This window comes from Gymnoscopelus braueri, assembly GCF_963280865.1.
Source record: "Gymnoscopelus braueri genome assembly, chromosome: 20".
NCBI classification, from domain to species: domain Eukaryota; kingdom Metazoa; phylum Chordata; class Actinopteri; order Myctophiformes; family Myctophidae; genus Gymnoscopelus; species Gymnoscopelus braueri.
In genome coordinates this window covers 32323834-32345501 of record NC_137622.1, presented here as the reverse complement: position 1 = coordinate 32345501, position 21668 = coordinate 32323834, and the positions used below count along the sequence as shown (strand labels likewise).

Genomic DNA, 21668 nt, shown 5'->3' with positions numbered 1-21668 from the left:
GAACGTTTTCAAATCAGCCTCATGGTGGCGCTATAAAAGGCCAATTTGCATTTTTAACTGTAACTGCACCGATCTGCGTGAAACTTTGCGAGTGTACTCCCTAGAGGCCAAGGAAAAACATCTGCCCTGCATTTTTCACATTAGCCTTTTATAGCGCCACCAGGAGGCCGACTTATGTCAAACACATATTTTGAGATTAAGCTTTCATATTTCATTTAAATTTCACGCAAATCGGTACACATGATCTCTATAGTCATGTGATCAAGATGGGTCTATTTGATTTTTCATATTACATCCTGATTGGCTAACATTGACACCTAAAGTTTGCAGGAGTGGCCCGTTTTGAACAAAATGCCGCAAATCATGAACGCAGCGTCCGATTGTGGTGGAACTTTGCACGCACATTCGCACTACGTTGAAGAACAAACGCCACCCTTTTCACATTGCCCTATTATAGCGCCACCAGGAGGCCGATTCTTATTTTTTATATTACTCCTACACATTTTGTCCAAACATCATGCAAATCAGTACACATTATCTCTATAGTCAAGTGATCAAGATGGTTCCGTCCGATTTTTTTCATGATTGGCAAATTCTGAACATTGCTAGCCCACAATAACCTACCTGACCTGGCGGAGACCTGTGCTCCGAGGAGCACTTTTTCTAGTTTCCTATCAATTGCACACCCTATGAAGCCCTGAATCCATGGATTCTTTTTTGTTTTTGTCACATTCCTAAGCTAATAATTAGATTCCCATCTCCTAGTCCTACCGGCTAATGTATCCGTTAGGAGACACAAAGTAGATTATTTGTGTCTCCTACCGGATATACACACGGTCATCAAATTATTGTCTTAGGAATGCCACAAAAACAAAAATAAATCCATGAAATCAAGGCTTCATGGGGTGTGTAATTGATAGAAAATAAGTAATTTTTGGGGTGAACTCCTCCTTTAAGGACCCCCAAAGTGCTATGTATTTGGCTGCGGACACCCCATCTGAATTATTTTTTTGCCAGGGTAAAAAAAAATAGCAGATCTACAAGCTCATACCGCGGCATGAATTTGAAGCGCTGTGACTCACATTCAAAAATAGCAGATCTACAAGCCCGTGAGCTTGTAGATCTGCTATTTTTGAATAGCCAAAGTATAAAATATGGTTAAAGTGGTTAAAATTATTGTGACGCTGTATTAACAAATTTAGCTGGGGACCCCCTGGTACCCCCCCAAGGACCCCTGGGGGTCCCCGGACCACACTTTGAGAACCAATGATGTAAAGAAATTATTTCATATACAGTACACATCCATCTCACTTCCGGTTCAACATGATAAGAACTTAACGATAAGAAAACAAGGCTTCACAATAAGAGTCTTTTACAATAACGAGTATCAATAGCTGCTACAATGACATATAATCATCATGTTTATAATTTGCTCATCCAAAATCTCAGCAAAACATCCTGTAGCATTTGGCGGTACAGATTGTCCCACGGAATCACTTTCACCCGGCAAATTTCACAAAAGACTTTTATATCGAAAGGAGAAAAAAGAAAAACATTGAACATCTTCTCGAAAAACGAGTTTCACACAGCGTTGCCATGTCGGCTTATTATAAGCGACTTTGGGCTTATTTTTCTGTTAAGTTGCTTATAAATATTAATAGTTAAGCGGGTTGTGTCTTTTTTTGGGCTTGTTTCTTTAGTGTAGTTGCTTATTTGGGCTTCTTTACTAATGCTGTTTAAACCAGTGGTTCTGAAACATTTGCATGTCAAGGACCCACAAATTCCTATTTATTTATGTCAGGGACCCCCCATACAAGATTTGTGTTGTTAAAATGTTTCAGAAATATTCCACATTATTTTCAAGATTTTGTTTTTTTAATAGCAGATCTACAAGCTCACAACTTGTGCAGAAGGGGAAAATCACCATAAATCACCCTTCAAGGCTCTCTGCCAGAAATATCCGCCCACACACTATTTTCTAGTGTAGCCTAGTTGCTTCTTTTGGGCTTGTTTTCATAGACCACCATGGTTGCTTATTTCTCTCTGAAAATCTGGCAACACTGCGAGTTTCAATCACATCCGGGCCGGGGGAGGATTTATGTGGCTGTCGTCTCTCTCTCTCACTGCTGTGGTAGTTACCTCTCAGCAGCTGATCTTACATAAAAACAAGACACCTCAGTAGACTTTGATCGCATCGACGACAACAACATCCCTACATACATTTTGAAGGCCGAACAAACAAACAAACAAACAAACCAACCATGGGGTTTAAAGTGACTGTGTACGCTGCCAGGAGGGCAACAACAACGACGCTGTGGCTGCAGCTGATGCTGGTGAGCCTGTCCGTGTGCGTGTGTGTTTGCAGTGCATCATCCTCCTCCTCTCTGGAGCAGGACATGAGCGATGCCATGGAGAACATCTCCACCGACAAGAAGGCGGAGGAGAGCCACAGGCAGGACAGCGTGGACCTGCTCATCTTCATCATGCTGCTCACCCTCACCATCCTGACCATTTGGCTGTTCAAGCACCGGCGATTCAGGTTTCTGCACGAAACTGGCCTGGCGATGATTTATGGTGAGATCATCAACCCCCTCCACATGACTTGAGTGTGATCTCATCATCTGTGCAATCGATCAACGATGACTCCCCCCTTTGCAAAACATCGATCGATTGCCTTATGTCGTGGGTCCTCAACAGGGGGTCTGTGACCCCTATAGGGGGTCCTCAGAGTTACTACAGGGGGGCCGCCAAATCTTTGTGTGATGTGATCATCTTTTTACATAAACCCCTTGAACCCTTGCATCTAGCCCCTTTCGGGACCCTGTTTACCTTTTTTGTATTTGGGAAGGCTTCCCAAATATAAAAAAGGTAAACAGGGTTCCGAAAGGGGCTACTTGCATCCCTATTCTGAGGGGAGCATTAGTCGAAAAATAGCCGATCTACAAGCTCATACGCGTTGTGAGCTTGTAGATCTGCTGTTTTCGGCAAAGAGGTTTGGTGTAGAGGGAATAAAGAGCAGACCAAGTACAGAGCCAAAGGTATTGACGCTTTAAGTTGTTAAATGTCTGAAAATATACATTAACATAAATCCAACATACACTGACGATAGTGCTATGAATCTATGAAATCTATACAAAGTTTAATCTGCAACGCAATTTTATAGTGTGTGTGTGTGGGTGTGGGGGGGGGCGGTGGCTGCTTCATCTCTCTCAGCTAAGGGGTCCCTGGCCTGAAAAACGTTGAAGACCCCTGATTTATGTTATACTGGTAGATTTGCCTTAAACTGTGGATATGGATAATTCAACATGGACTGTGTAACAAGGCACCATATGATATGGTGCCTTGTTACAAAGTCCATGTTGAATTAAATGCTATATTGATGAGTGGACCTGTGTAGCCTTTGTGCCTGTCTTCCCCCCCCCCCCCATTTTCGTATCCCCAGTACTAGTAATGTGACTTAAGTTAGATAGCTTGAGCATCAGCCTGTTCAATATACATACTGGCCAGTATATACTGTACATAATATCAACTTAATGTAAGAACCACCTCAGCATTTTGGCTATCGAATATGGTCCCAAGGATGCCATCAAAGCATGTAATATTGATCTTGCAGTCTTTGTAAATTACCTCTGGTAAAGCTTGATTTATACTTAGTTGCACACTGGTGTTGCATGCAGTAAATAGCAGATATAGAAGCTCACAACGCGTCACATTTGTGACGCGTCATGCGCTTGACGATCTGCTATTTACTGAGCGTGACACCGGCGTGCAACTAAGTATAAATCAGGCTTAAGAGAAACATGTGTCGAAAATCACAGCTCTTCTTTCTTCCCCACCACACTTTTCTCTCCGTCCAGGGGTACTAGTTGGTGTTGTCCTGCGCTACGGCATTCATGTTCCACGAGACATCAGCAACGTCACCCTGAGCTGCCCTGTCAACTCTAGCCCTGCCACCCTGCTGGTGAACGTCAGTGGCAAGTTCTATGAATATACCCTGAAAGGAGAGATCAATTCCAATGAGGTGGATGAGGTGCAGGACAACGAGATGCTGCGCAAGGTAGAGACAAAGTATAAAGCCACTTTCTCACATGGAATCCATAACATTGCTGAATAACAATAGCCAGCAAAGACTGTGGATAGTCAGTGACACATTGACACCGCTTTTATTGAGAAGAACAACTGACTCTTATATGGCATCTGCTCTCACATTAGATTAATGTAATGACTACAGTACGGCTACAGTAATGCTCACATAAGAGGTGTCTACAGCACATGAGACTGGGCATTTGGGGTAGATAATAATGTGTATTCGGGGCAAACAGAAATCCTCCCTGGGATGAAGAGAATTTTGAAATTGTATTTTTTTCCACTTTTTTCCATAACTGAGCCAGATGTCATTTTGTCACTGTCAATGACAAAGGTCTGTCTGTGTAAAACTAGGAGATGTCTATTTTGTCTATTTTTGAAATTAATTGCATTGTAGTTGATAGTCTATGCATATAAAAAAAATAGGCTATTTTCCAGTGAATCCCTTGGTGGTTCTTCTTGTGAAGTAGTTTTGTTCTTATTGACGTTTATAAAGATTTCTGTCCATTTAGACTGGACAGAAATCTTTATAAACGTCAATTAATTTGCGTGGAGCATATCAGACAAGTAGGCTTGCCCTTCAATTCATGGAAGAAATAGCTATCTCTCCAAGTAGAGTTGAACACCTGATTGTCCTCAAAAAGCTTTCTTTTCTTGCACAGCATTTTGAATCACAGCAGCAGCAGCGTCTGTCCTTCTCAGTCCTTAGTTTTTAGGTGAATGGTGAAACTTGGGTACCTGAGCCCTGTATTCATGCTGTGAATGACGTAAATGAGGCTACCCTCGTGAAACTAATGCTAATTACGACCAGGGCTGGCTATTGTTCTCTCGCCGCTATGGTGAAACTAAGTACCGGTATGCTAATTCCGAGCGTCAAGGCCATGGCCATGGCCATGACTGGCTATTGTTCTCTCGCCGCCATAGACTTACACAGGTAGGCTACAGTCAGTGGCGGCGTTAGAGGTAGTATAATTATTTTTTCCGGAGAATCATGTTGGGGGCTGCAGTGGACCCCTTTCAGGTCTGCATGATTTAGAGACAAATCCAATACTACTTTACCCTGGTTCAAAGTTGGATGTTTTTTGAATAAGGGCACCCACTCGAGATATTGGTGGATGAACTAGATTAGATTAGACTTTATTGTCCCAGAGGAGATTGTTTTCACAGCCCGTTCAACACAGAAACACGGTAGCATAAAAACACAGCAAGGTAAAGACAATACATAGAATTTCCATAAAAACATCCATACTGCCTAGCACACAACATTGTCAGTGGCAGCCGCACTTTGTTTAATGCTGTAATAGCAGAGTGGACAACACAAAACTCCTGCAAATGCACGTTTTTTCCATTTTTAAAGTCTGAATTATGCTTTGCACCGTAAAATCAAGAGGTGGGGGTAACAGACTGTGCTCTGAGCTTATGGAACAACATGGGAGTCTTTGCTGGGATCATAATGGCTAGAAGTGATGTGTAGATCAAAACTAGACGTCTAAATAGTTACAAGCTGGTTTTACTTTTAATTATAATTAGACCTATTTGATACTGTGGTGGAAATTCAGTACAGCTTCACCCAGCTGATTGCTGCCCAAGTGGTCAGACTTGAGCGCAGTCCCTGAGCAGTTGCTCTGGGACACCTCGACACATTGCCGGGCCGGGAATCGAACCTGGGACCTTTTTGTTTCCCATGCGGCCTGTCTACCCTTTCAGCTATGGCCGCCAAATCTGGGCTGGCCTCAAATATTTGGATGACAGGCTGCTATTGAAATATAATTACAATTTTCAGATGTGTAATTTTAATCTTTGCACAACTATGCAGAGCTGACAAATGGCATCCGCTTTGAATATGATCCTATGGCTGTTTTAGCTGGTGTAGTGTGGAAGTGACTGTCTGGGGTTGTTGTCCCCTTTTGCTAAACGACCTTTATAAGGTCTTTATAAATGTTTCACCTCTGAACAAAACTGCTTCATAAGAACTATGTTGGTGTGACGCTGTATTTAGTCTAAGTAAGTTTCACATGCCTTCCCTTGTAGAGACAGTATTTCAGTGCAGTGTATAGTTTATGAGATAATATATGCACTTTAAAAAAAAAAATCTTCCCGGTGAATAACACACTAACTTTGTTCTTTTGAAGCAGTTTTTGGTGAATTGTTTAGGCAACACAAGCGAGGCCTAGTTTACAGTAACGTAACTTACGTAAGGCTTGTCTCAAAATTAACATAGTGATATTTATAGTCTTCACCAATAAGAACCAGAACCAGAACCAATACAAAACAATACAAAACAACTTCATAAGAACAATGTAGGTGTAACAGCGATTTGCAGACAAATATGTTTTTACAGATTAACAACTACAATGCAACTTTCACCATTGCCATTTCCTTGTTTTACAGAAAAGATGCATACAGCTTTGTGTTTTGTTAATATGAGACACAGCTTACAGTTATTGTCCTTCTGCCGAAATAACAATCTCACTGCAAAGAGCCTTGATTTGATTTATTGGTGAATTAATTTACAACAATTATTTGAATGCTATTATTCGCTTGCAAAATGTGCAGAATATCCAAAGCTTGAAAAAAAGGTATTAATCGGGGCAACCCTAGTTTTAATGTTGATTTTCCACACTGATCATTGGTCTTTTAGTTGACATTGCAAAGCCAGGATGAATGGTGGTGATGTGATTCAAAAGTGGTTGAATGTGATTATTTTTATACCTTTTAAATTTGAATCGGTTGACATCCATTTGCCTGTGCGGTGAAACTGTCCCCATCTTCTGATTTAGTTCTGTCAGAAACTATGTTCCCTTGCGCTTGGTTTATGTGGCAGCTGCCTCATTCTATCCTAGAAGTGCCAGACTTTGATGATGCAAAGATCAAAGCCATGCAAAAAAAAAGGGGAGAAAAAAATCCAAATATTTTGTCTGCTCCAGAATTAGCATTCATTAGCCCCGTGCCAATGTTTTTCCTTCATTTTATTACTTATTCTAATGATTTTGCTCATTAATGTGCTACTGTTTATCTTCTGTTGTTATTGTTGTTTGTATGACTTCAGGTGACCTTTGACCCAGAAGTGTTTTTCAACATCCTCCTACCCCCTATCATCTTTCATGCTGGCTACAGCCTGAAAAGGGTATGGTATATACAGTCACTGTATCTATATATGTAGTACAGTATGTACGACTGGATAATGAATTATCGTTTTCATTTTTTTACTATTCTGTCTTTCAGAGACATTTCTTCAGAAACATGGGTTCCATACTTGCTTATGCCTTTCTGGGGACAGTCATTTCCTGTTTAACCATTGGGTAAGAGCTATATTGTCTTAACATAACATCCACACAAAAACAAGGCTTCAATCCTCGGATTTAGCCCCTATATTCTGTGACCGATATGCAAAATCTAGAATTTAGAGGTTCTGTGCTGAAGTGGAATGTATATATACAGTACATATTTAGTAGTGTGTCAATGCACTTTATTGCCTGACATCAGAGAGGATTGTGTATCTATAGATGATATGCTAATCCTTAAGGTACCCGCTGTTTCTCTATATTTCAGGTTGATGATGTATGGCTGTGTGAGTCTAATGAAGAGGATGGGCCAGCTGGGTGGGGACTTTTTCTTCACGGACTGCCTGTTCTTCGGGGCCATTGTGTCTGCCACAGATCCTGGTGTGTATGCTAGGCCTCAGATGCTTTACCACATTGACCTTGACATCCCTTTAGTCCCCATGTCGTTACAGGCGAAAATTCTCAAAAATAGCCCTAGGCATATTAGGCTTAATTCATACTGGCCGATCAGTTATTTTCGTATGGCTTAAGTGGTTAACTGTACTCAAAGTGGCTTAGTTCAGAGCTACAGGGACACCATGTGTAGGTATATGTGTTGTAGACTCAAAGTACATTCTCTGTGCCCAAAAGGTCTGTTTTTTAATCCGTTTAATGAAGAAAAAAAAGAAATCCTTCTCAGAAACTGAAACTTTAAAAGCCATAGACGGGGAGATGCCTGACAAAAATCAGTGAAAGCAAAAACATGGCCACCTGTCAGCACCACATAACCGACGACGACATGTGTTAGGGGTGATTTATACTTAGTTGCGCGCCACTGTTGTGCACAGAAAAAAAGCGAGATGTCGTGCAACCAAGGATAAATCAGGCATTACAGTTTGGAACCATTCCAATAACGGAGGCGAATGCAGAACTATATCACAAGCGTGTTCCTGTCTGTGTTGCAGTGACGGTCCTGGCCATCTTCAATGAGCTGCACGTGGACGTGGACCTGTACGCCTTGCTATTTGGAGAGAGCGTCCTCAACGACGCCGTGGCCGTAGTGCTGTCCTCGTAAGTCCTTTTGTGCACTGGTTCCCAAACACTGGGTCGGGACCCATTTGTGGGTTGCGGATTTTTTTTCCGGGTCCCTTTATTTCTTGTTTCCTACATTTAGTTTTTTATTATTTCAAAACATTTTCAAAAAACATTCCCAGAAAAGCAAATATTTTCAGGTATTAAAAACAAATTAATAATTTCATGAAGAAATAAAGAAAAATCTAAGAAGTTCCATAAATTAGAAAACAAATGTTTAAGAAGTACTGAAAATAGCCGATCTACAAGCTCACAAGCTTGTAGGTCTGCTATTTTCACTAGTTTGGGTCCCGGGCAAACGTCTAATTTCTCTTTTGGGTCTTGAGCTAAAAAGTTTGGGAACCACTGCTTTAGTTCACATTGTATTACAGCAGTCAGTCTGCTTGTCCCACCTCGACCCCATGTCAGTATTTGGAGTCTTTAATGTCAGCAAACTGCATCTGTTGGTTTAGATAAGGTCATCTGAGCTGCCACCGTACTGGTTTTGTGAGGGAGATGGTGCGAGTGTGTGAGTCATGCATTTTGTATCGATTTGACTGGTGACCTTTTTGGTAACGTGATATCAGCTGCTCATTAACAGTGTGGGACGTGTGTCTGTCTGCCCTCCAGGGCTAACGCTCATCGCTCTGTCTCCCCTTCTGTGTGCAACTCTGCTGTTACTTCCCGCAGAATTGTTATTTATTATGGCAGGCACAGCGGGGCGCGACCCGCCCCCGGAGCGATCAGTCACTGGGGAGAGGGTGCGGAGGAGACTTTGACCACGCCCCGGAACGGCTGTACCAAGTAGAGCATGGCAGTGTGTGTCTCTGCAGTGCCTTCAGATAAAACAGAACAAATCTCTAGTCAAGTAATCCCAAGGAGAGGACATTTTGGAATGCTATATTTCCGCCTCTACTTAACCTGACTGGCTAAAAGAAACATAATTTCAAGAGCACAGACAAAGGGACAGGGCTAAATACTGATTAATGTTTGGCGACAGTCCCCTAAAAACTGCTTGGTGATTTGTTACTGTATGTGTCTGGGGGGACTGAGACTGTAGAATGTTAATAATCCCTGTATAGAAGCCAACCTGATTCAAATAATTTTTGCTTTAGTTGACTTAGGAGCCAGATGGATGGGGTTTGCCAAAATAGTAAAATGACTTGCAGAATCAGAACGTGTTAGTATTTGTAAGTCAATTTGGCACGTATTCACGATGAGCGACAGTTTAGCTAATATTAACCGACTTGTCCTGATGACGAGAACCGCCTCCATCTGGCTTTAAAACGAGGTTAATTGCAAATATTGATTTTCCTGATTACAAGCATGGTGCAGCCCTCTTGCTCAATTCCTACTGCTGCACACCTCTACCTGCTACTCTGTTTACTCCTCTCAGTCCCCAGCCTCCCTGCTCTGAAGCTTGTGCTGAGTTTTCGAGTGACGCCTAAGGTCTCCCTGAGACTCCATTGCAGTCTCAAGAGGCCATAGGTTCTTTTGCTATGTGAATCTCAAGAGAATGTGATGGTTCTACCCCGGGTCATGTGCTCAGGGTGTCCGGGTGGTGCAGGAGACAAGTTCCTGCCCACCACCGTGGAGACTAGGGGTTTGAATCCTCTGCGCCTGCGGTGCATCTGGCTTAGCCAGGCACTCCAATTAACACAATTGCCCGTGTCTGCAGGTGGGAAGGCGATCTCTGTTGCTGTGTAGTAACTCTTACAGGTTGGTCAGAGAGCACCTGTTGGGGAGGGGGAAGTACTAAGGTGGGATAGCGTGTTCCTCTGCATGCGTTATGCCCTCCCACTGAAACTCTTCACTGTTGGGTGAAATGAGGCGACAGGCGACTCCATGTGTATCGGAGGAGACACGTGGTCGTCGTCTACACCCTCCAACATGACCAAATGTGTGTGTGTGTGTGGTTAGAAATTGGGAATTGGCATAACTTCTATATTGGGGGGGTGCCCAGAACTGCTGCATTTTTGTTGTCTGTGAAGGCCCTCTAATTAGGAACAGAGAGACGGTTTTGAAATTCAGATTCATATATGTTCAGCCCTAAAATACTAAGAGGCCGACATTGATGAATTATGCAGTCACATGCAAAGCTGTTTACCTAGTAAGGATGCTGCCGGCACATCATGCAAATACTTTCTACAGTACATGATGCGGTAATTGCAGACCTCATTTATAAGTTTTACATGCTATCACATGTAAAAACACTGTAGGTACCTTTACCCCATTCGTCATGTATTATTTGGTTATGCTTCCAAATACTTTGCATTCGCAGACAGGATTGCTTTTGGTTTAGCTTGTCTGCTGCTAAAATGTTGTTGTGTCCTTCCAGGTCTATAGTGGCATACCAACCAGTGGGGGACAACACTCACACCTTTGAGGTCATGGCTATGCTTAAGTCCTTTGGGGTCTTCCTAGGGGTCTTCAGTGGTTCGTTTGCTCTGGGAGTAGCCACCGGGGTCTCCACAGCACTCATATCCTTTTACCTGCTGTGACATTTTCATTAATAATCATCCACCAGATCATATTTACAATTCATGATGATGATTAAATGTTTCCGACGGCGCATACATTATTCATCTATTCTCTTGCCTTGAAAGTGGTCTACCTGTGTTAACCCATTAAGAGCTGAGGCCGATTCTACAAATCTCTTCTAAATTCTTACAGTTTTCTGAAAAAACGTATGTTTCTATGTCAGTGGTTCTCAAACCTTTTCATGTCAGGGACCCCCAACATTATATATATATATATATATATATATATGGCCGCGGACCCCCATCTCAAAATGTTTTGTTCCAGGGACCCTCAGAAGCAAAGATTTGAGTAAAACATGTTCGCGTTAAAAGTATATCTATATTCAAGGATTTGCAAAAAAAAATCTGAAGTTCATAGTGCGGCACGAAGCTTGTATATCTGTTATTTTTTAATAGCCAAAGTATAAAATAATGGTTAAAGTGGTTAAAATCTAAAATGACACTGATGCTTTCCTGGTTTTAATGGGTTAAATCATGACAGGTGCGGCTTGTTTGTGTACAAGCGTGTATTGTTGAGGTCCTTGACCAGTGTCTTTACGTGACCAAGTTCACCAAACTGAGGGATTTCCCGCTGTTGGAGACGGCTTTGTTTTTCCTCTTGTCCTGGAGCACATTCTTACTGGCTGAGGCCTGCGGCTTCACAGGTAACACATGCACAGACACACATTATGCATGAAAACACATATATGTACAGTATATACACAAACATAAACACCCCCTAAAATGCACATTCAAAACGTACACAACTGCACATGAAAAACAAAACACAGAAAATCCACAGATGCACACGCAAAAACATACGTACAAATGCATGAAGGTTATCTGCAAAGTTAACATCTATTCTGGTGCAGTAAAGAACCATGGGTAGAGAATGACACTAAAACGGCGTAGGTTGAAGGTTCAGATCCCACGCATTTAAAAAATGTATACATTTGTGATTGATTTACTGTGTATCTCTCCTCTCCATGTGCTTTAGGCGTGGTGGCAGTTCTGTTCTGTGGAATCACCCAGGCCCACTACACCTTCAACAACCTGTCGCCAGAGTCCCAGGACAGAACCAAACAGGTCTGATTTGAGCAGCGGCCAAATCACCACTGATACAGGTTTCATTGTGTTGGGGTTGTCGTCAATCAATGTAAATGTAAATGTCTTTTTGTGTGTGTGTGTGTGTTGTGTTGTGTTTTGTTGTGTTGCAGTTGTTTGAGCTCCTGAACTTCTTGGCTGAGAACTTTATTTTCTCCTACATGGGCCTGGCCCTATTCACCTTCCAGAACCATATCTTCAATCCCATGTTCATCGTTGGGGCCTTTGTATCCTTGCATAAAAGACTATTAGGCAGCTTGTGAGTGGTGCACTGGTCTGCAAAAAGTATGGCTTTGTTTAACCGAATGGGTGGTCACTAGTGTACAGATTTTATGATACTGATTTCAAGCTAAAATCCGGGATCCATTGGAGGGCACTAGCCTAGGGTGGCGCAAGGGTAAAGTACTTGTCTATGCAGTCTAGAGTTTTTTCTTTTTTTCATTTCCTAACAAAGTTATTTTGTTTTGGACATAGGTTTCTGCCTGACAGTAACGATATGTCAAAGGCTGTGCTCTGTTTCTGTTTTGTTTTTGAAAGAGTGCTCCTTAACCACACCCCCTCCTCAGCTGGCTGTGTTCCTGGGTAGAGCAGCCAACATCTACCCTCTCTCCTTCCTTCTCAATCTGGGACGACGCAACAAGATCAAATCCAACTTTCAGCACATGATGATGTTTGCTGGTTAGTGAAGATGATTACCAATTGGTAAAAATAAGTCGGGAACAATTAGAAATTTGCTTATAAATTATTTTGTACAAGCTGAGCTTGTAGATCGACTATATTCGGTAAAAGATTTAAAAAAGGAGTGGACCGATTATAGAGCCCTGGGGGACCACCATCAATGGAGTGTGTATAGGGATTAAGTGCTTAAAGGACAAGTCTGGACTAAAATAACATTTGGCCTTTTTTTCCTTATATTGATCCCAAATGACTGGCCATAGGGCCTATTTTGCAGAATTGCCCCTGTTGTCCAGTTTCCCCCAGCAGTCCCCAACAGCCCCCATAGCATAGAGCAGAGACCATAAGCATATCACTACTTATGTTATTTACTATTTGTTGCGGTCAAAGGTGTTTTTTTTTATTAGTTCATTACACAGCCTTGCCTTTAGTTGTCCCACACGAGCCGCCGTAGTCTGCCAAACAGACCAATGTGGGGGGTGAGATCACATCCACTCCATTCCTTGCGAGACTTCGTCATGACGCCGGTCAGAGACTGTGTACAAGATTATACCAGGAAAATGAACTGAAATGAAATTATTTCACACAAAAATTGTGTACTGACTTTCATGTGACTGTCATGCATCATGCATAATGTTCAATATGCATAATGCTCAATAGGCACAATGTTATCTAATGAAAGACAGCAGACACGTATACACAAAAGCACGCTTATTGCATGGCCTGTGTGTCACACAACAACCTCACTATTTTTATCCAGGACTGCGTGGGGCAATGACCTTTGCCCTGTCCATCAGAGACACAGCTACCTACGCCCGTCAGATGATGTTCACCACCACCTTGCTGATAGTTTTCTTCACTGTGTGGGTTTGTGGAGGAGGCACCACCCAGATGCTTTCCTGCCAGCGCATAAGGTATGACATGTCCTTCAGCCGAGGTCAAAGCAAAACACAGGCCAAATTCTGTTACTGACTATTCAGATTGATCCTGGTATTTTGTCAATCACAGGAAAGTTTGCTGCTCAGTACATTTCAATACTTTGCTGTGATTGTCTTAAGTCTAAACCCCACACATCCTGTATTGGACGGACCAATGATTTGCAAATTACCATTTGACCCTAATGTGGTGGAAGCTCAGTTGTCAGCCGTGTGTGATAGAGCTGGGGTTCTCACACTTTTTTATGCCACGACCCTATTTTATGAGGGACTTTTTTTGGCGACCCCACACTTTATTTAAAGAGCAAGTGGAAATAAAGATCTTAAAATAAAATCATACATTGTTGGCCTTTTTATATATGAATATTTATTAGAAAATGTAGTTAAAGCAGTGATTCCTGCTGATGTGTTGGCCTAGCTTAATCTTATCAATGAAATTAATGAATACTATTTTAGCGCCGCCGAAAAAGACTTGGTTGCGACTCACTCTCTGGTCTGGTCTGGAGAACAGGGTTTGATTCTAGCTCCGACGGAACCTCTCCCTCCGCTGTATAGGTCCGAGATGAGGTTCCTCGTTGTTTCCTGCCGTTTGCGGTCGACATTGTCGCACATTTTCCACTTTACATGTTTCTTACCCCTTTCTGCACATCGTATCCAAAAAGTAAAGCATTTGCGCCACTCTCTCAGATGTTTTAAGTTCTAGCGGACTATAAAAGCTATCCAACGAGTTGAAGAAAGTATTTAATTTGCCTCGGTTTTCATCCGGTTCCATAATATTTTGCATTAGAAGATGCAATTCAACATTTGACCAGTAGGGTAATCAGTAATGTTATCTCTACGGGCGCAACTCTTGCGCAATGTCTTAAAAACATGTAACCGGATGAAAACCGAGGCAAATGAAATACTTTCTTCAACTCGTTGGATAGCTTTTATGGTCCGCTAGATCTTAAAACATCTGAGAGAGTGGCGCAAATGCTTTACTTTTTGGATACGAGGTGCAGAAAGGGGTAAGAAACATGTAAAGTGGAAAATGTGTGACAATGTTGACCTCAAACGGCAGGAAACAACGAGGAACCTCATCTCGGAGCTATACAGCGGAGGGAGAGGTTCCGTAGGGGCTAGGTTTGATTCCAGATTGGAGCACCAAAACACTACAATATCAATTAAAGCAACTGAAGTTTTTCTGTACTAGTGTTGATTTTGTCAGCGAATTTTGATTCCGTTTTAGTCATAGTCTTTTGAATTAAATTCCATTTAGTTTTAGTCATATTTTAGTCATCTGAAATGTTTTACTGTTAGTCTAGTTTTAGTTGACTAAATATCATAAGATTATAGCCGACTAAATCTACAGTCGATTTAGTCGACTAAAATGTATTTTGGCGGTGACTTGATGGCGTCGTAATGACTGATTTTACATTTGGTTGCATGCTGAAAATAGCAGATCTACAAGTTGTGAGCTTGTAGATCTGCTATTTTCAGAGTGCAACACCCGAGCGCAACCAAACTACTGGATCTCTTCTCCACTAGTCCCTCACTAACATTTTAGTCTAGTTTTTATTTGTTGACAAAATTGTCAATATATTTAGTCTAGTTTTAGTTATCATAGCTTAGTTTTTGTTTAGTGTTTATTTAGTTTTCGTCAGTGAAAAAAGGTAGTTGACGAAAATTTTTCGTCATAGTTTTAGTCGACGAAATCAACACTGTTCTGTACACGCATAAGAACCACCAGAGTTTTTTAATCCAGCTCTCGAATTCATGTCTGTGACCATTTGGTCCGTATTGAACCGAACCCAGTACCCATAGTTTGAGAACCGCTGTGATAGAGTGATGTGTAAGATGATTTGTTCTACTAGAATATTTGTTCTACTAGAATATGGTTAAAATTATAGAATGGAAAACAAAAGTCCGCCATAATCAACTTTCTAGTATGAAAACGTATTGTCCTGACATTAAATAATATTATCTTTTTTTACAGAGTGGGAGTAGATACAGACCTAGATAACCCTGTGAGTAAAGCACATGTGAAATATTTAGTTTACTCATATATTAACCAGTCAGTACAAAAGACCATTCAAACTACAACTGTGTTTTGTATTTTGTTAAAGGTGAGTATCACTGAGGGTTCAGAGAGACGGAGCACCAAACAGGAGAGTGCTTGGCTGTTCAGGATCTGGTACAACTTTGACCACAAGTATCCTTTGGTGTATACTCTACTACAGGCTGGTTTACTCTACGATGTGTCAACACAGGGTCCTTTTGTTTGAGAGAGATATTAAAAAAGCTTTTTTCACTTTATTATGAGGCTTAGTGTTTTGAGTCTAATATATTTAGCTGTTGTCCCTTTTTAACTGAGTTAATTAGAATTGATAACATTGTGACTGAAGGTAAATACAGGACACTCCGCTGGTGTAGTTCACCATTGCAGACAACAGAGGGCGCACCAACTACAACCCCTAAAATCAACAGCTTGCTTTATGGGCACGGGCAGTGTAGTATTCCATTCAATTGGCTTTTTATGGATTTGATCTGGAAACTCCATAAGCATGACAAGAGATAGGAATATTGATGAGACATTTCTACTACCAGTTTAGTCATTTTTCATGCATGTGTCTGATAACTGTCCAGTCGCTCTTTTCGCTGTAGACATTCCTTGACTCTAGCCCCCTCTCTAGTTACCTGAAGCCCATCCTGACACACAGTGGCCCACCTCTCACAGCCACCCTGCCTGCCTGCTGTGGTCCCTTGGCCCGCTGCCTCACCAGCCCTCAGGCCTACGAGGTTAGACACCGAATCAAACCCGCAGCAGTTAATCAAACTAATATTTTTAATCGATTATAAACCAAAAAAAAATAGATTTTCAAAAATAGCGGATCCACAGTCTCACAACGCGGCATGACGTGTTGCGAGTTTGTAGATCGATGAGTGATGTTTTTGCATCTTAAGTGGTGAATCAAACTATTTTGTTCATTATAAAAAAATCTATTGGCATGTTTCGCGTCGATTCGTTAATTATGTACCTAAGACAAATAGGAAGAATTGTCAAAAAACGCACTTCTTCTTATTCAATTAATCAAAACGTAATCAATAGAATAATGGCTTACGGGTGTGGTCACACCGAACTTTGATTCTGCCTATGTGGCGGATTCAACGGATGCTTTGCCATTCGTGGATTTCCGCAAAAAAACGCTCCGTTCCCATTGAAAAGCATTGGCAGAATCCGCCGCATAGGCAGAATTAAAGTTTGGTGTAGCCGCACCCTAAGAAGATAATCAATAGTTGCAGCCCTAGATCCTGTTTGGCTGAGAGAATGAGTGTATAATAAGGGATCGCTGCAAGATGGTGTCAATCAACAAGACAATAGACAGTAGATAATCCTACTTACTGATTACTGTCACTTGCCGGCTGGGAGGATTTCAACATTTGTTTCTTAGTGCTGAAATGAATGCCCAGTGTTAAGATTGTTAATCCAGCATTTAATCCCTTCTCAGTGTTTACAGTGTTATACGCAGAGATTATTTACACGCACACCCACACCAACACACACACCCACACCAATACCAACACACGCACATTTACAGGCCATACCTGCAGCACAAAAGAACAGCAGAACATACACATAAGACACTCATAGTGTCTCTTTTTCTCTCTCTCTCTACATTTCCAACCCTGCCTCCCCGGCAGAACGAATGTCAGCTGAAAGACGACGATTCGGACCTCATCCTGTCGGACGGCGACATCAACCTGACCTACGGCGACATCACGGTCAGCACAGACGCCACAGGCGCCCACACCACCACCGCCGCCGCTGGCGGCAGGCTAGCGGGCTCCACCACAGCTGAGGACCTGGACCGGGAGCTGACGTACGGCGACAGCGAGCTGGTGATGCGGGGCACGCGCCTGGTGCTGCCCATGGACGACTCTGAGCCGCCCTTCTCAGACCCCCGCTTGCGGAAGTGAGGGAGAATTTAAAGGCACGTCCTTGGCCCAGACCTCCTCCCCCCCAACAGGACCACTGCGCCACTCGCCCAGCCAGCATGCGGAGAAGGAAACTGATCTAAAAGACTAGTCTATGACACTCTTTTCTCTTTCACTTGTTTCGCTCTTCTTTCGTTCTTACCTCGCCTCATCCCTACTTCTGTTTGTTGGTACCCTTGCCTCATCCCTACTTTCGTTCCATTTTTATTTCTGTCTTTCTTTATGACTCATTCACACACTCATCTTCTCAGTTTTCATTCCCTGTAGTGGATAATAATCGTGCTCTCTACCTCATTCGTTTCTACTCACATCTGGCACCACTGTAATGCAGTCTATTGTTGGATTGATTTTATTTTTCATTTGAAATGACTTTTTTTTAATAAGTTTAATGGCTGACAGCGTGGCAATCACTTTAACAGTAGCATTGCATAAAGGTTTAGAAGCATGCATTAGTCTACATAATTGCAGTCCAAGTACCTACTACCAACCACTAGTTAAATTAGTCTGTTTATCACATGAGTACTAATACTTTGATGTGCATGCAAAAGGATACTTCTGTTGTTTTGTATGCGTGGGAGGTCGAGGGGTTTAAGGAATTGGGTCTGACCCTGAATGTGGCTGCCAGCCCTTCTCTTATGTTCGTTAGACAGCGTGACCAGAGTCTCGCTGAGCCGGTGGCTGAGCATAACTGTAAACATTCGGTTACAATCAAGTGCCTGCCGGCTGTAGTTTTAAGCCTGGCAACCCATCCTGGACCAGCTCTGTTGAGCAGAGTGCCGTTCAGAATGGGCCGTCATGCGGTGGTAGATTCTCTCCTCAAACGGACTCCTTCGTCCATACGGTAGCATCCTACTCCTTCAGTATAGGGCGGTGCTGTTCGTCTGTAGATGGCCCGTAACAATGCAACCACACTGATTTAGTGTAACCCCGGCAGTGTGAGCTTTGGATCTCTCCCAATGACCTTTGACTGTGACCTAGAGAGGGAATTTACACCTTATTTTAGAACCTGATGTCTCTCACAGCAGAATGAAGGGCTGTCATTTTGATAAAGAGATCCAGTCTTAGCGATGAATGCTAGTGCCATTTTTGTCCTACATTTGACATTTTGTGAAAGAAAAGAAAATGCAGATAATATAATGACAAGTTTTCTATACTTTTGCAACATTTGTTTTGGTACCATAAGCCCAATCCCCATTTGTCATAGACATTTAGCATTGTGTGTACATTTTGATAGAACAATGTTATAGCACTATATTTGTGAATGTCCAGAGTTGGGATCAGATTTTTCTCATGAATTGATATTTGAAAGTCACATTTTGGATATATGGATTTGATATTGCTGAATACTGTACTTGCAGTAGTACCATGTTTGCACACAGTTTGTTTGTAGGCATGATTTCAAAAAGTTAGAACAATGTCCATCTACGTGTTATTTGATTGATACACATTGTTAGAAAATGTTAAACGGCCAGGAAATTGTTATGTGCACCAGGCAAGCCTGTATTTTAAAGTATTTTTTTTTCTTCTTGGCTACGGTATGAATTTACGTGCAATTTACCTTTTTTAGTGCAAGTACTGCCACAGGTACATAAGCATCTGTGGTTGCCATATTAGCCCTCCATGCACAGCCTAGGCTTGCTTTTGATTCCTACAAGGTTCAGGTGGTCAATAGCTAGACAGTAGGTCAACACAATTTGGTCTAAGAACAGGGTCATAATTTAAGCGTGAGCAAGATCAATTGTGATATCTTATGCTACATTGATGTTACATTTATAGATATAGTAGACTTTATACTCCAATGTACGCCATATTCGACACTCCATGGGCCACTACATGGTGGGCGGGGGCCCAAGGAGAACAGAAGGTTGGGTGTTTCTCCGCCTGCGTAAGGGTGCAGGAGCAAGAGTCAGCTGTTAATGTAGCTTAACAGGAAGCGCTGACAGGACTGTCACCCCGGCAACGCCGTGTTGATGTGGACGGAAGCAGAGAGATTGCCAGTACAACAGCAGAACATCATGATGGTGGGGGTGGAAATGGTGTTGGAATTATAGCGTATGGAGGGAGATAAACAGCTTCCTGGAATGTGGAAAAGGTTGATTTGGGGGCTAAAGGAGGAGAGCATAGAGGAGAAAGAAATTAGAAAATATTGGGGAGGAAGAGATGGTTTAGAATGCTTTTGTGTACGTGGGGTGGTGGAAGGAGGAGTGGAATAGTAAATAGCTTTGCCTTCCACAGTGACATCTTCTGCTGTGCAGGAACTTCTAATCGAGTACTCACTATTTGTCATTGTATTGTTTCTTATGAGGCATGCCTCTTGACATCACATTGTCCAGGAAACTTTTTTTCCCTGACGTTTTATACTTTTTGTTTTTTGCTTTGTTACATTTTATTATGTAGAAAAGGGAACTGATGAAGAAGCATTTGCACTCGTCTTTTGACAATTGTTTGGATTATTGTTATTTTATGTTTGATTGTATCACGATACTTGTCTTATTTAACAGCTGCTTTTGGATTTGCCCTTTGTTTTGGAAGGTGGGAGGGGGGGGATTGTGTGGATTCAGGGGATAGAACGGTGTATTCATCTTCAGCAGAAACAAAATGTTTTAACAGTTGATCAATTGTTCTCTTACTTTATCTGTACACAAGTGTTTCCATTTTGCAATGGAAGTCGGGATAATAGAAAAATCCCCGTCTTATCACTGTCATTCAGGTCATCGCTGTGTATGTTAGCAACAGACTACTTAGAATGCTATTGCCGTGACCTACAGTATACAGAGCATGAACCAGTCTACATTCATCTTCATTGGTCTTGGGGAGAAAAAAAAAAAGAAACCTCAAACCAGAATTGTGTGCCGCTATTCCTTGACTGACACATTAACCAATGTGAACTCTGACAAAGGCCCATATAGGTCTACGTATTTTGCCTGTACTGCTCTGCCAGTATGTGTTCTTTCTCTGTACGTTGAATGGTACCTTGTGACTGGCTTTTGATCATTGGAAATCATGTCTGAATTAGCTGACCAAAGGGGCTTGCTGTGCTCTGTGTTTCCAGACAGTCCACTGTCTTTATACTGCAAATGATGTGTGTCTGCGTTTGTGCACAAATGTGCGAGTGTACGTCTCTGTATGTGTACACATGGGTCTCTGTGCCCATGCTGATGTGTGTGTGTGTGTGTGTGTGTGTTTCAGAGAGGGGAGATGCAGTATTGTCTCTTTATCCCAGTGTTGCAGGTACTGACTGTTTACATCTGTGTAAATATACCCTTACCTGTTCATGTCCGTGCAACAGTCAATAAACGGAAGCCTGTGCTTTTGATTAAAATTCCTTCCTGAAATGCCTTCATTTACCTCTGCAGGCAGTAGACCTGATTGATATACCATTTGAACCTGGAGTAGTGATGATTGAGGTTCATCATCACATCAGATGTGTGTCACATTAGTTGTCGATTACGAATGAATATAAAGATGACTTTCAAATACATCCTGGTGAATGTCCTATTTGATACTCATTTCCCCAAGAAATAAACCCCATCCATCTGGTGCTTCAGAGGTTAAAATGAACCCCTAGTTATTTCCAAATACTACTTGATCCAGGTCTGTTTTTTGTAAGATGTCTGGGTGAATGATGTGAGAAAGTAACTTACTCCTACATAGTTACAATTGCACTAAGTAGCTCCCAGGGGTGTTGCTGAAGAAAAAGCCAGCAGTTTCCCCCTTAAGCACTATATTGTGCATTTCTGATCCATATGAGTCATAGGGCCACTGAAAGTACTGCTAGCCTTGGTTAGTGAGGCAGCAGCATGGTGATTCTTTTAGGCTTAAATGAGACATATTAAAAACATACAGAGGAAGGTTGAAAAATGCTGAAATGGTCCATTAAGTATGCTTTACTGCAGTGGTTCTCAACCTTTTTATACAAAGACCCCACTTTACAGGAAAACAATTTGGGGACCCCAAACTTGATTATAATTATGCCATTATATTCGAGAATATTTTGGGAGCTTGTAGATCGGCTATTTCCAAAACATTTAAGAAACCAA

The 21668-nt window shown here is 41.9% G+C and overlaps 1 protein-coding gene across 1 annotated transcript; it reads left to right on the top strand.

Moving 5' to 3' along the window:
• The first annotated feature begins 2095 nt into the window (after positions 1–2095).
• slc9a6a (solute carrier family 9 member A6a) lies at positions 2096–18003 on the top strand. Its single transcript, XM_080416314.1, has 16 exons — positions 2096–2574; positions 3858–4057; positions 7136–7213; positions 7312–7388; positions 7639–7751; positions 8315–8420; positions 10759–10900; positions 11499–11604; positions 11937–12025; positions 12157–12270; positions 12610–12721; positions 13479–13632; positions 15629–15659; positions 15759–15844; positions 16326–16431; positions 17335–18003. Exons 1-16 carry the CDS (start codon positions 2262–2264, stop codon positions 17608–17610), a joined length of 2103 nt encoding a protein of 700 aa, XP_080272440.1. The 5' UTR covers positions 2096–2261; the 3' UTR covers positions 17611–18003.
• The last annotated feature ends 3665 nt before the right edge of the window (positions 18004–21668 follow it).

Excerpts from the sequence above, each read along its gene's own strand:
- slc9a6a (XM_080416314.1), top strand. The coding sequence starts at position 2,262 with ATGGGGTTTAAAGTGACTGTGTACGCTGCCAGGAGGGCAACAACAACG. Across the intron at positions 4,058-7,135 it reads ACAACGAGATGCTGCGCAAG|GTGACCTTTGACCCAGAAGT; the intron begins GTAGAGACAAAG and ends GTATGACTTCAG. Across the intron at positions 10,901-11,498 it reads CCGGGGTCTCCACAGCACTC|GTGACCAAGTTCACCAAACT; the intron begins ATATCCTTTTAC and ends CAGTGTCTTTAC.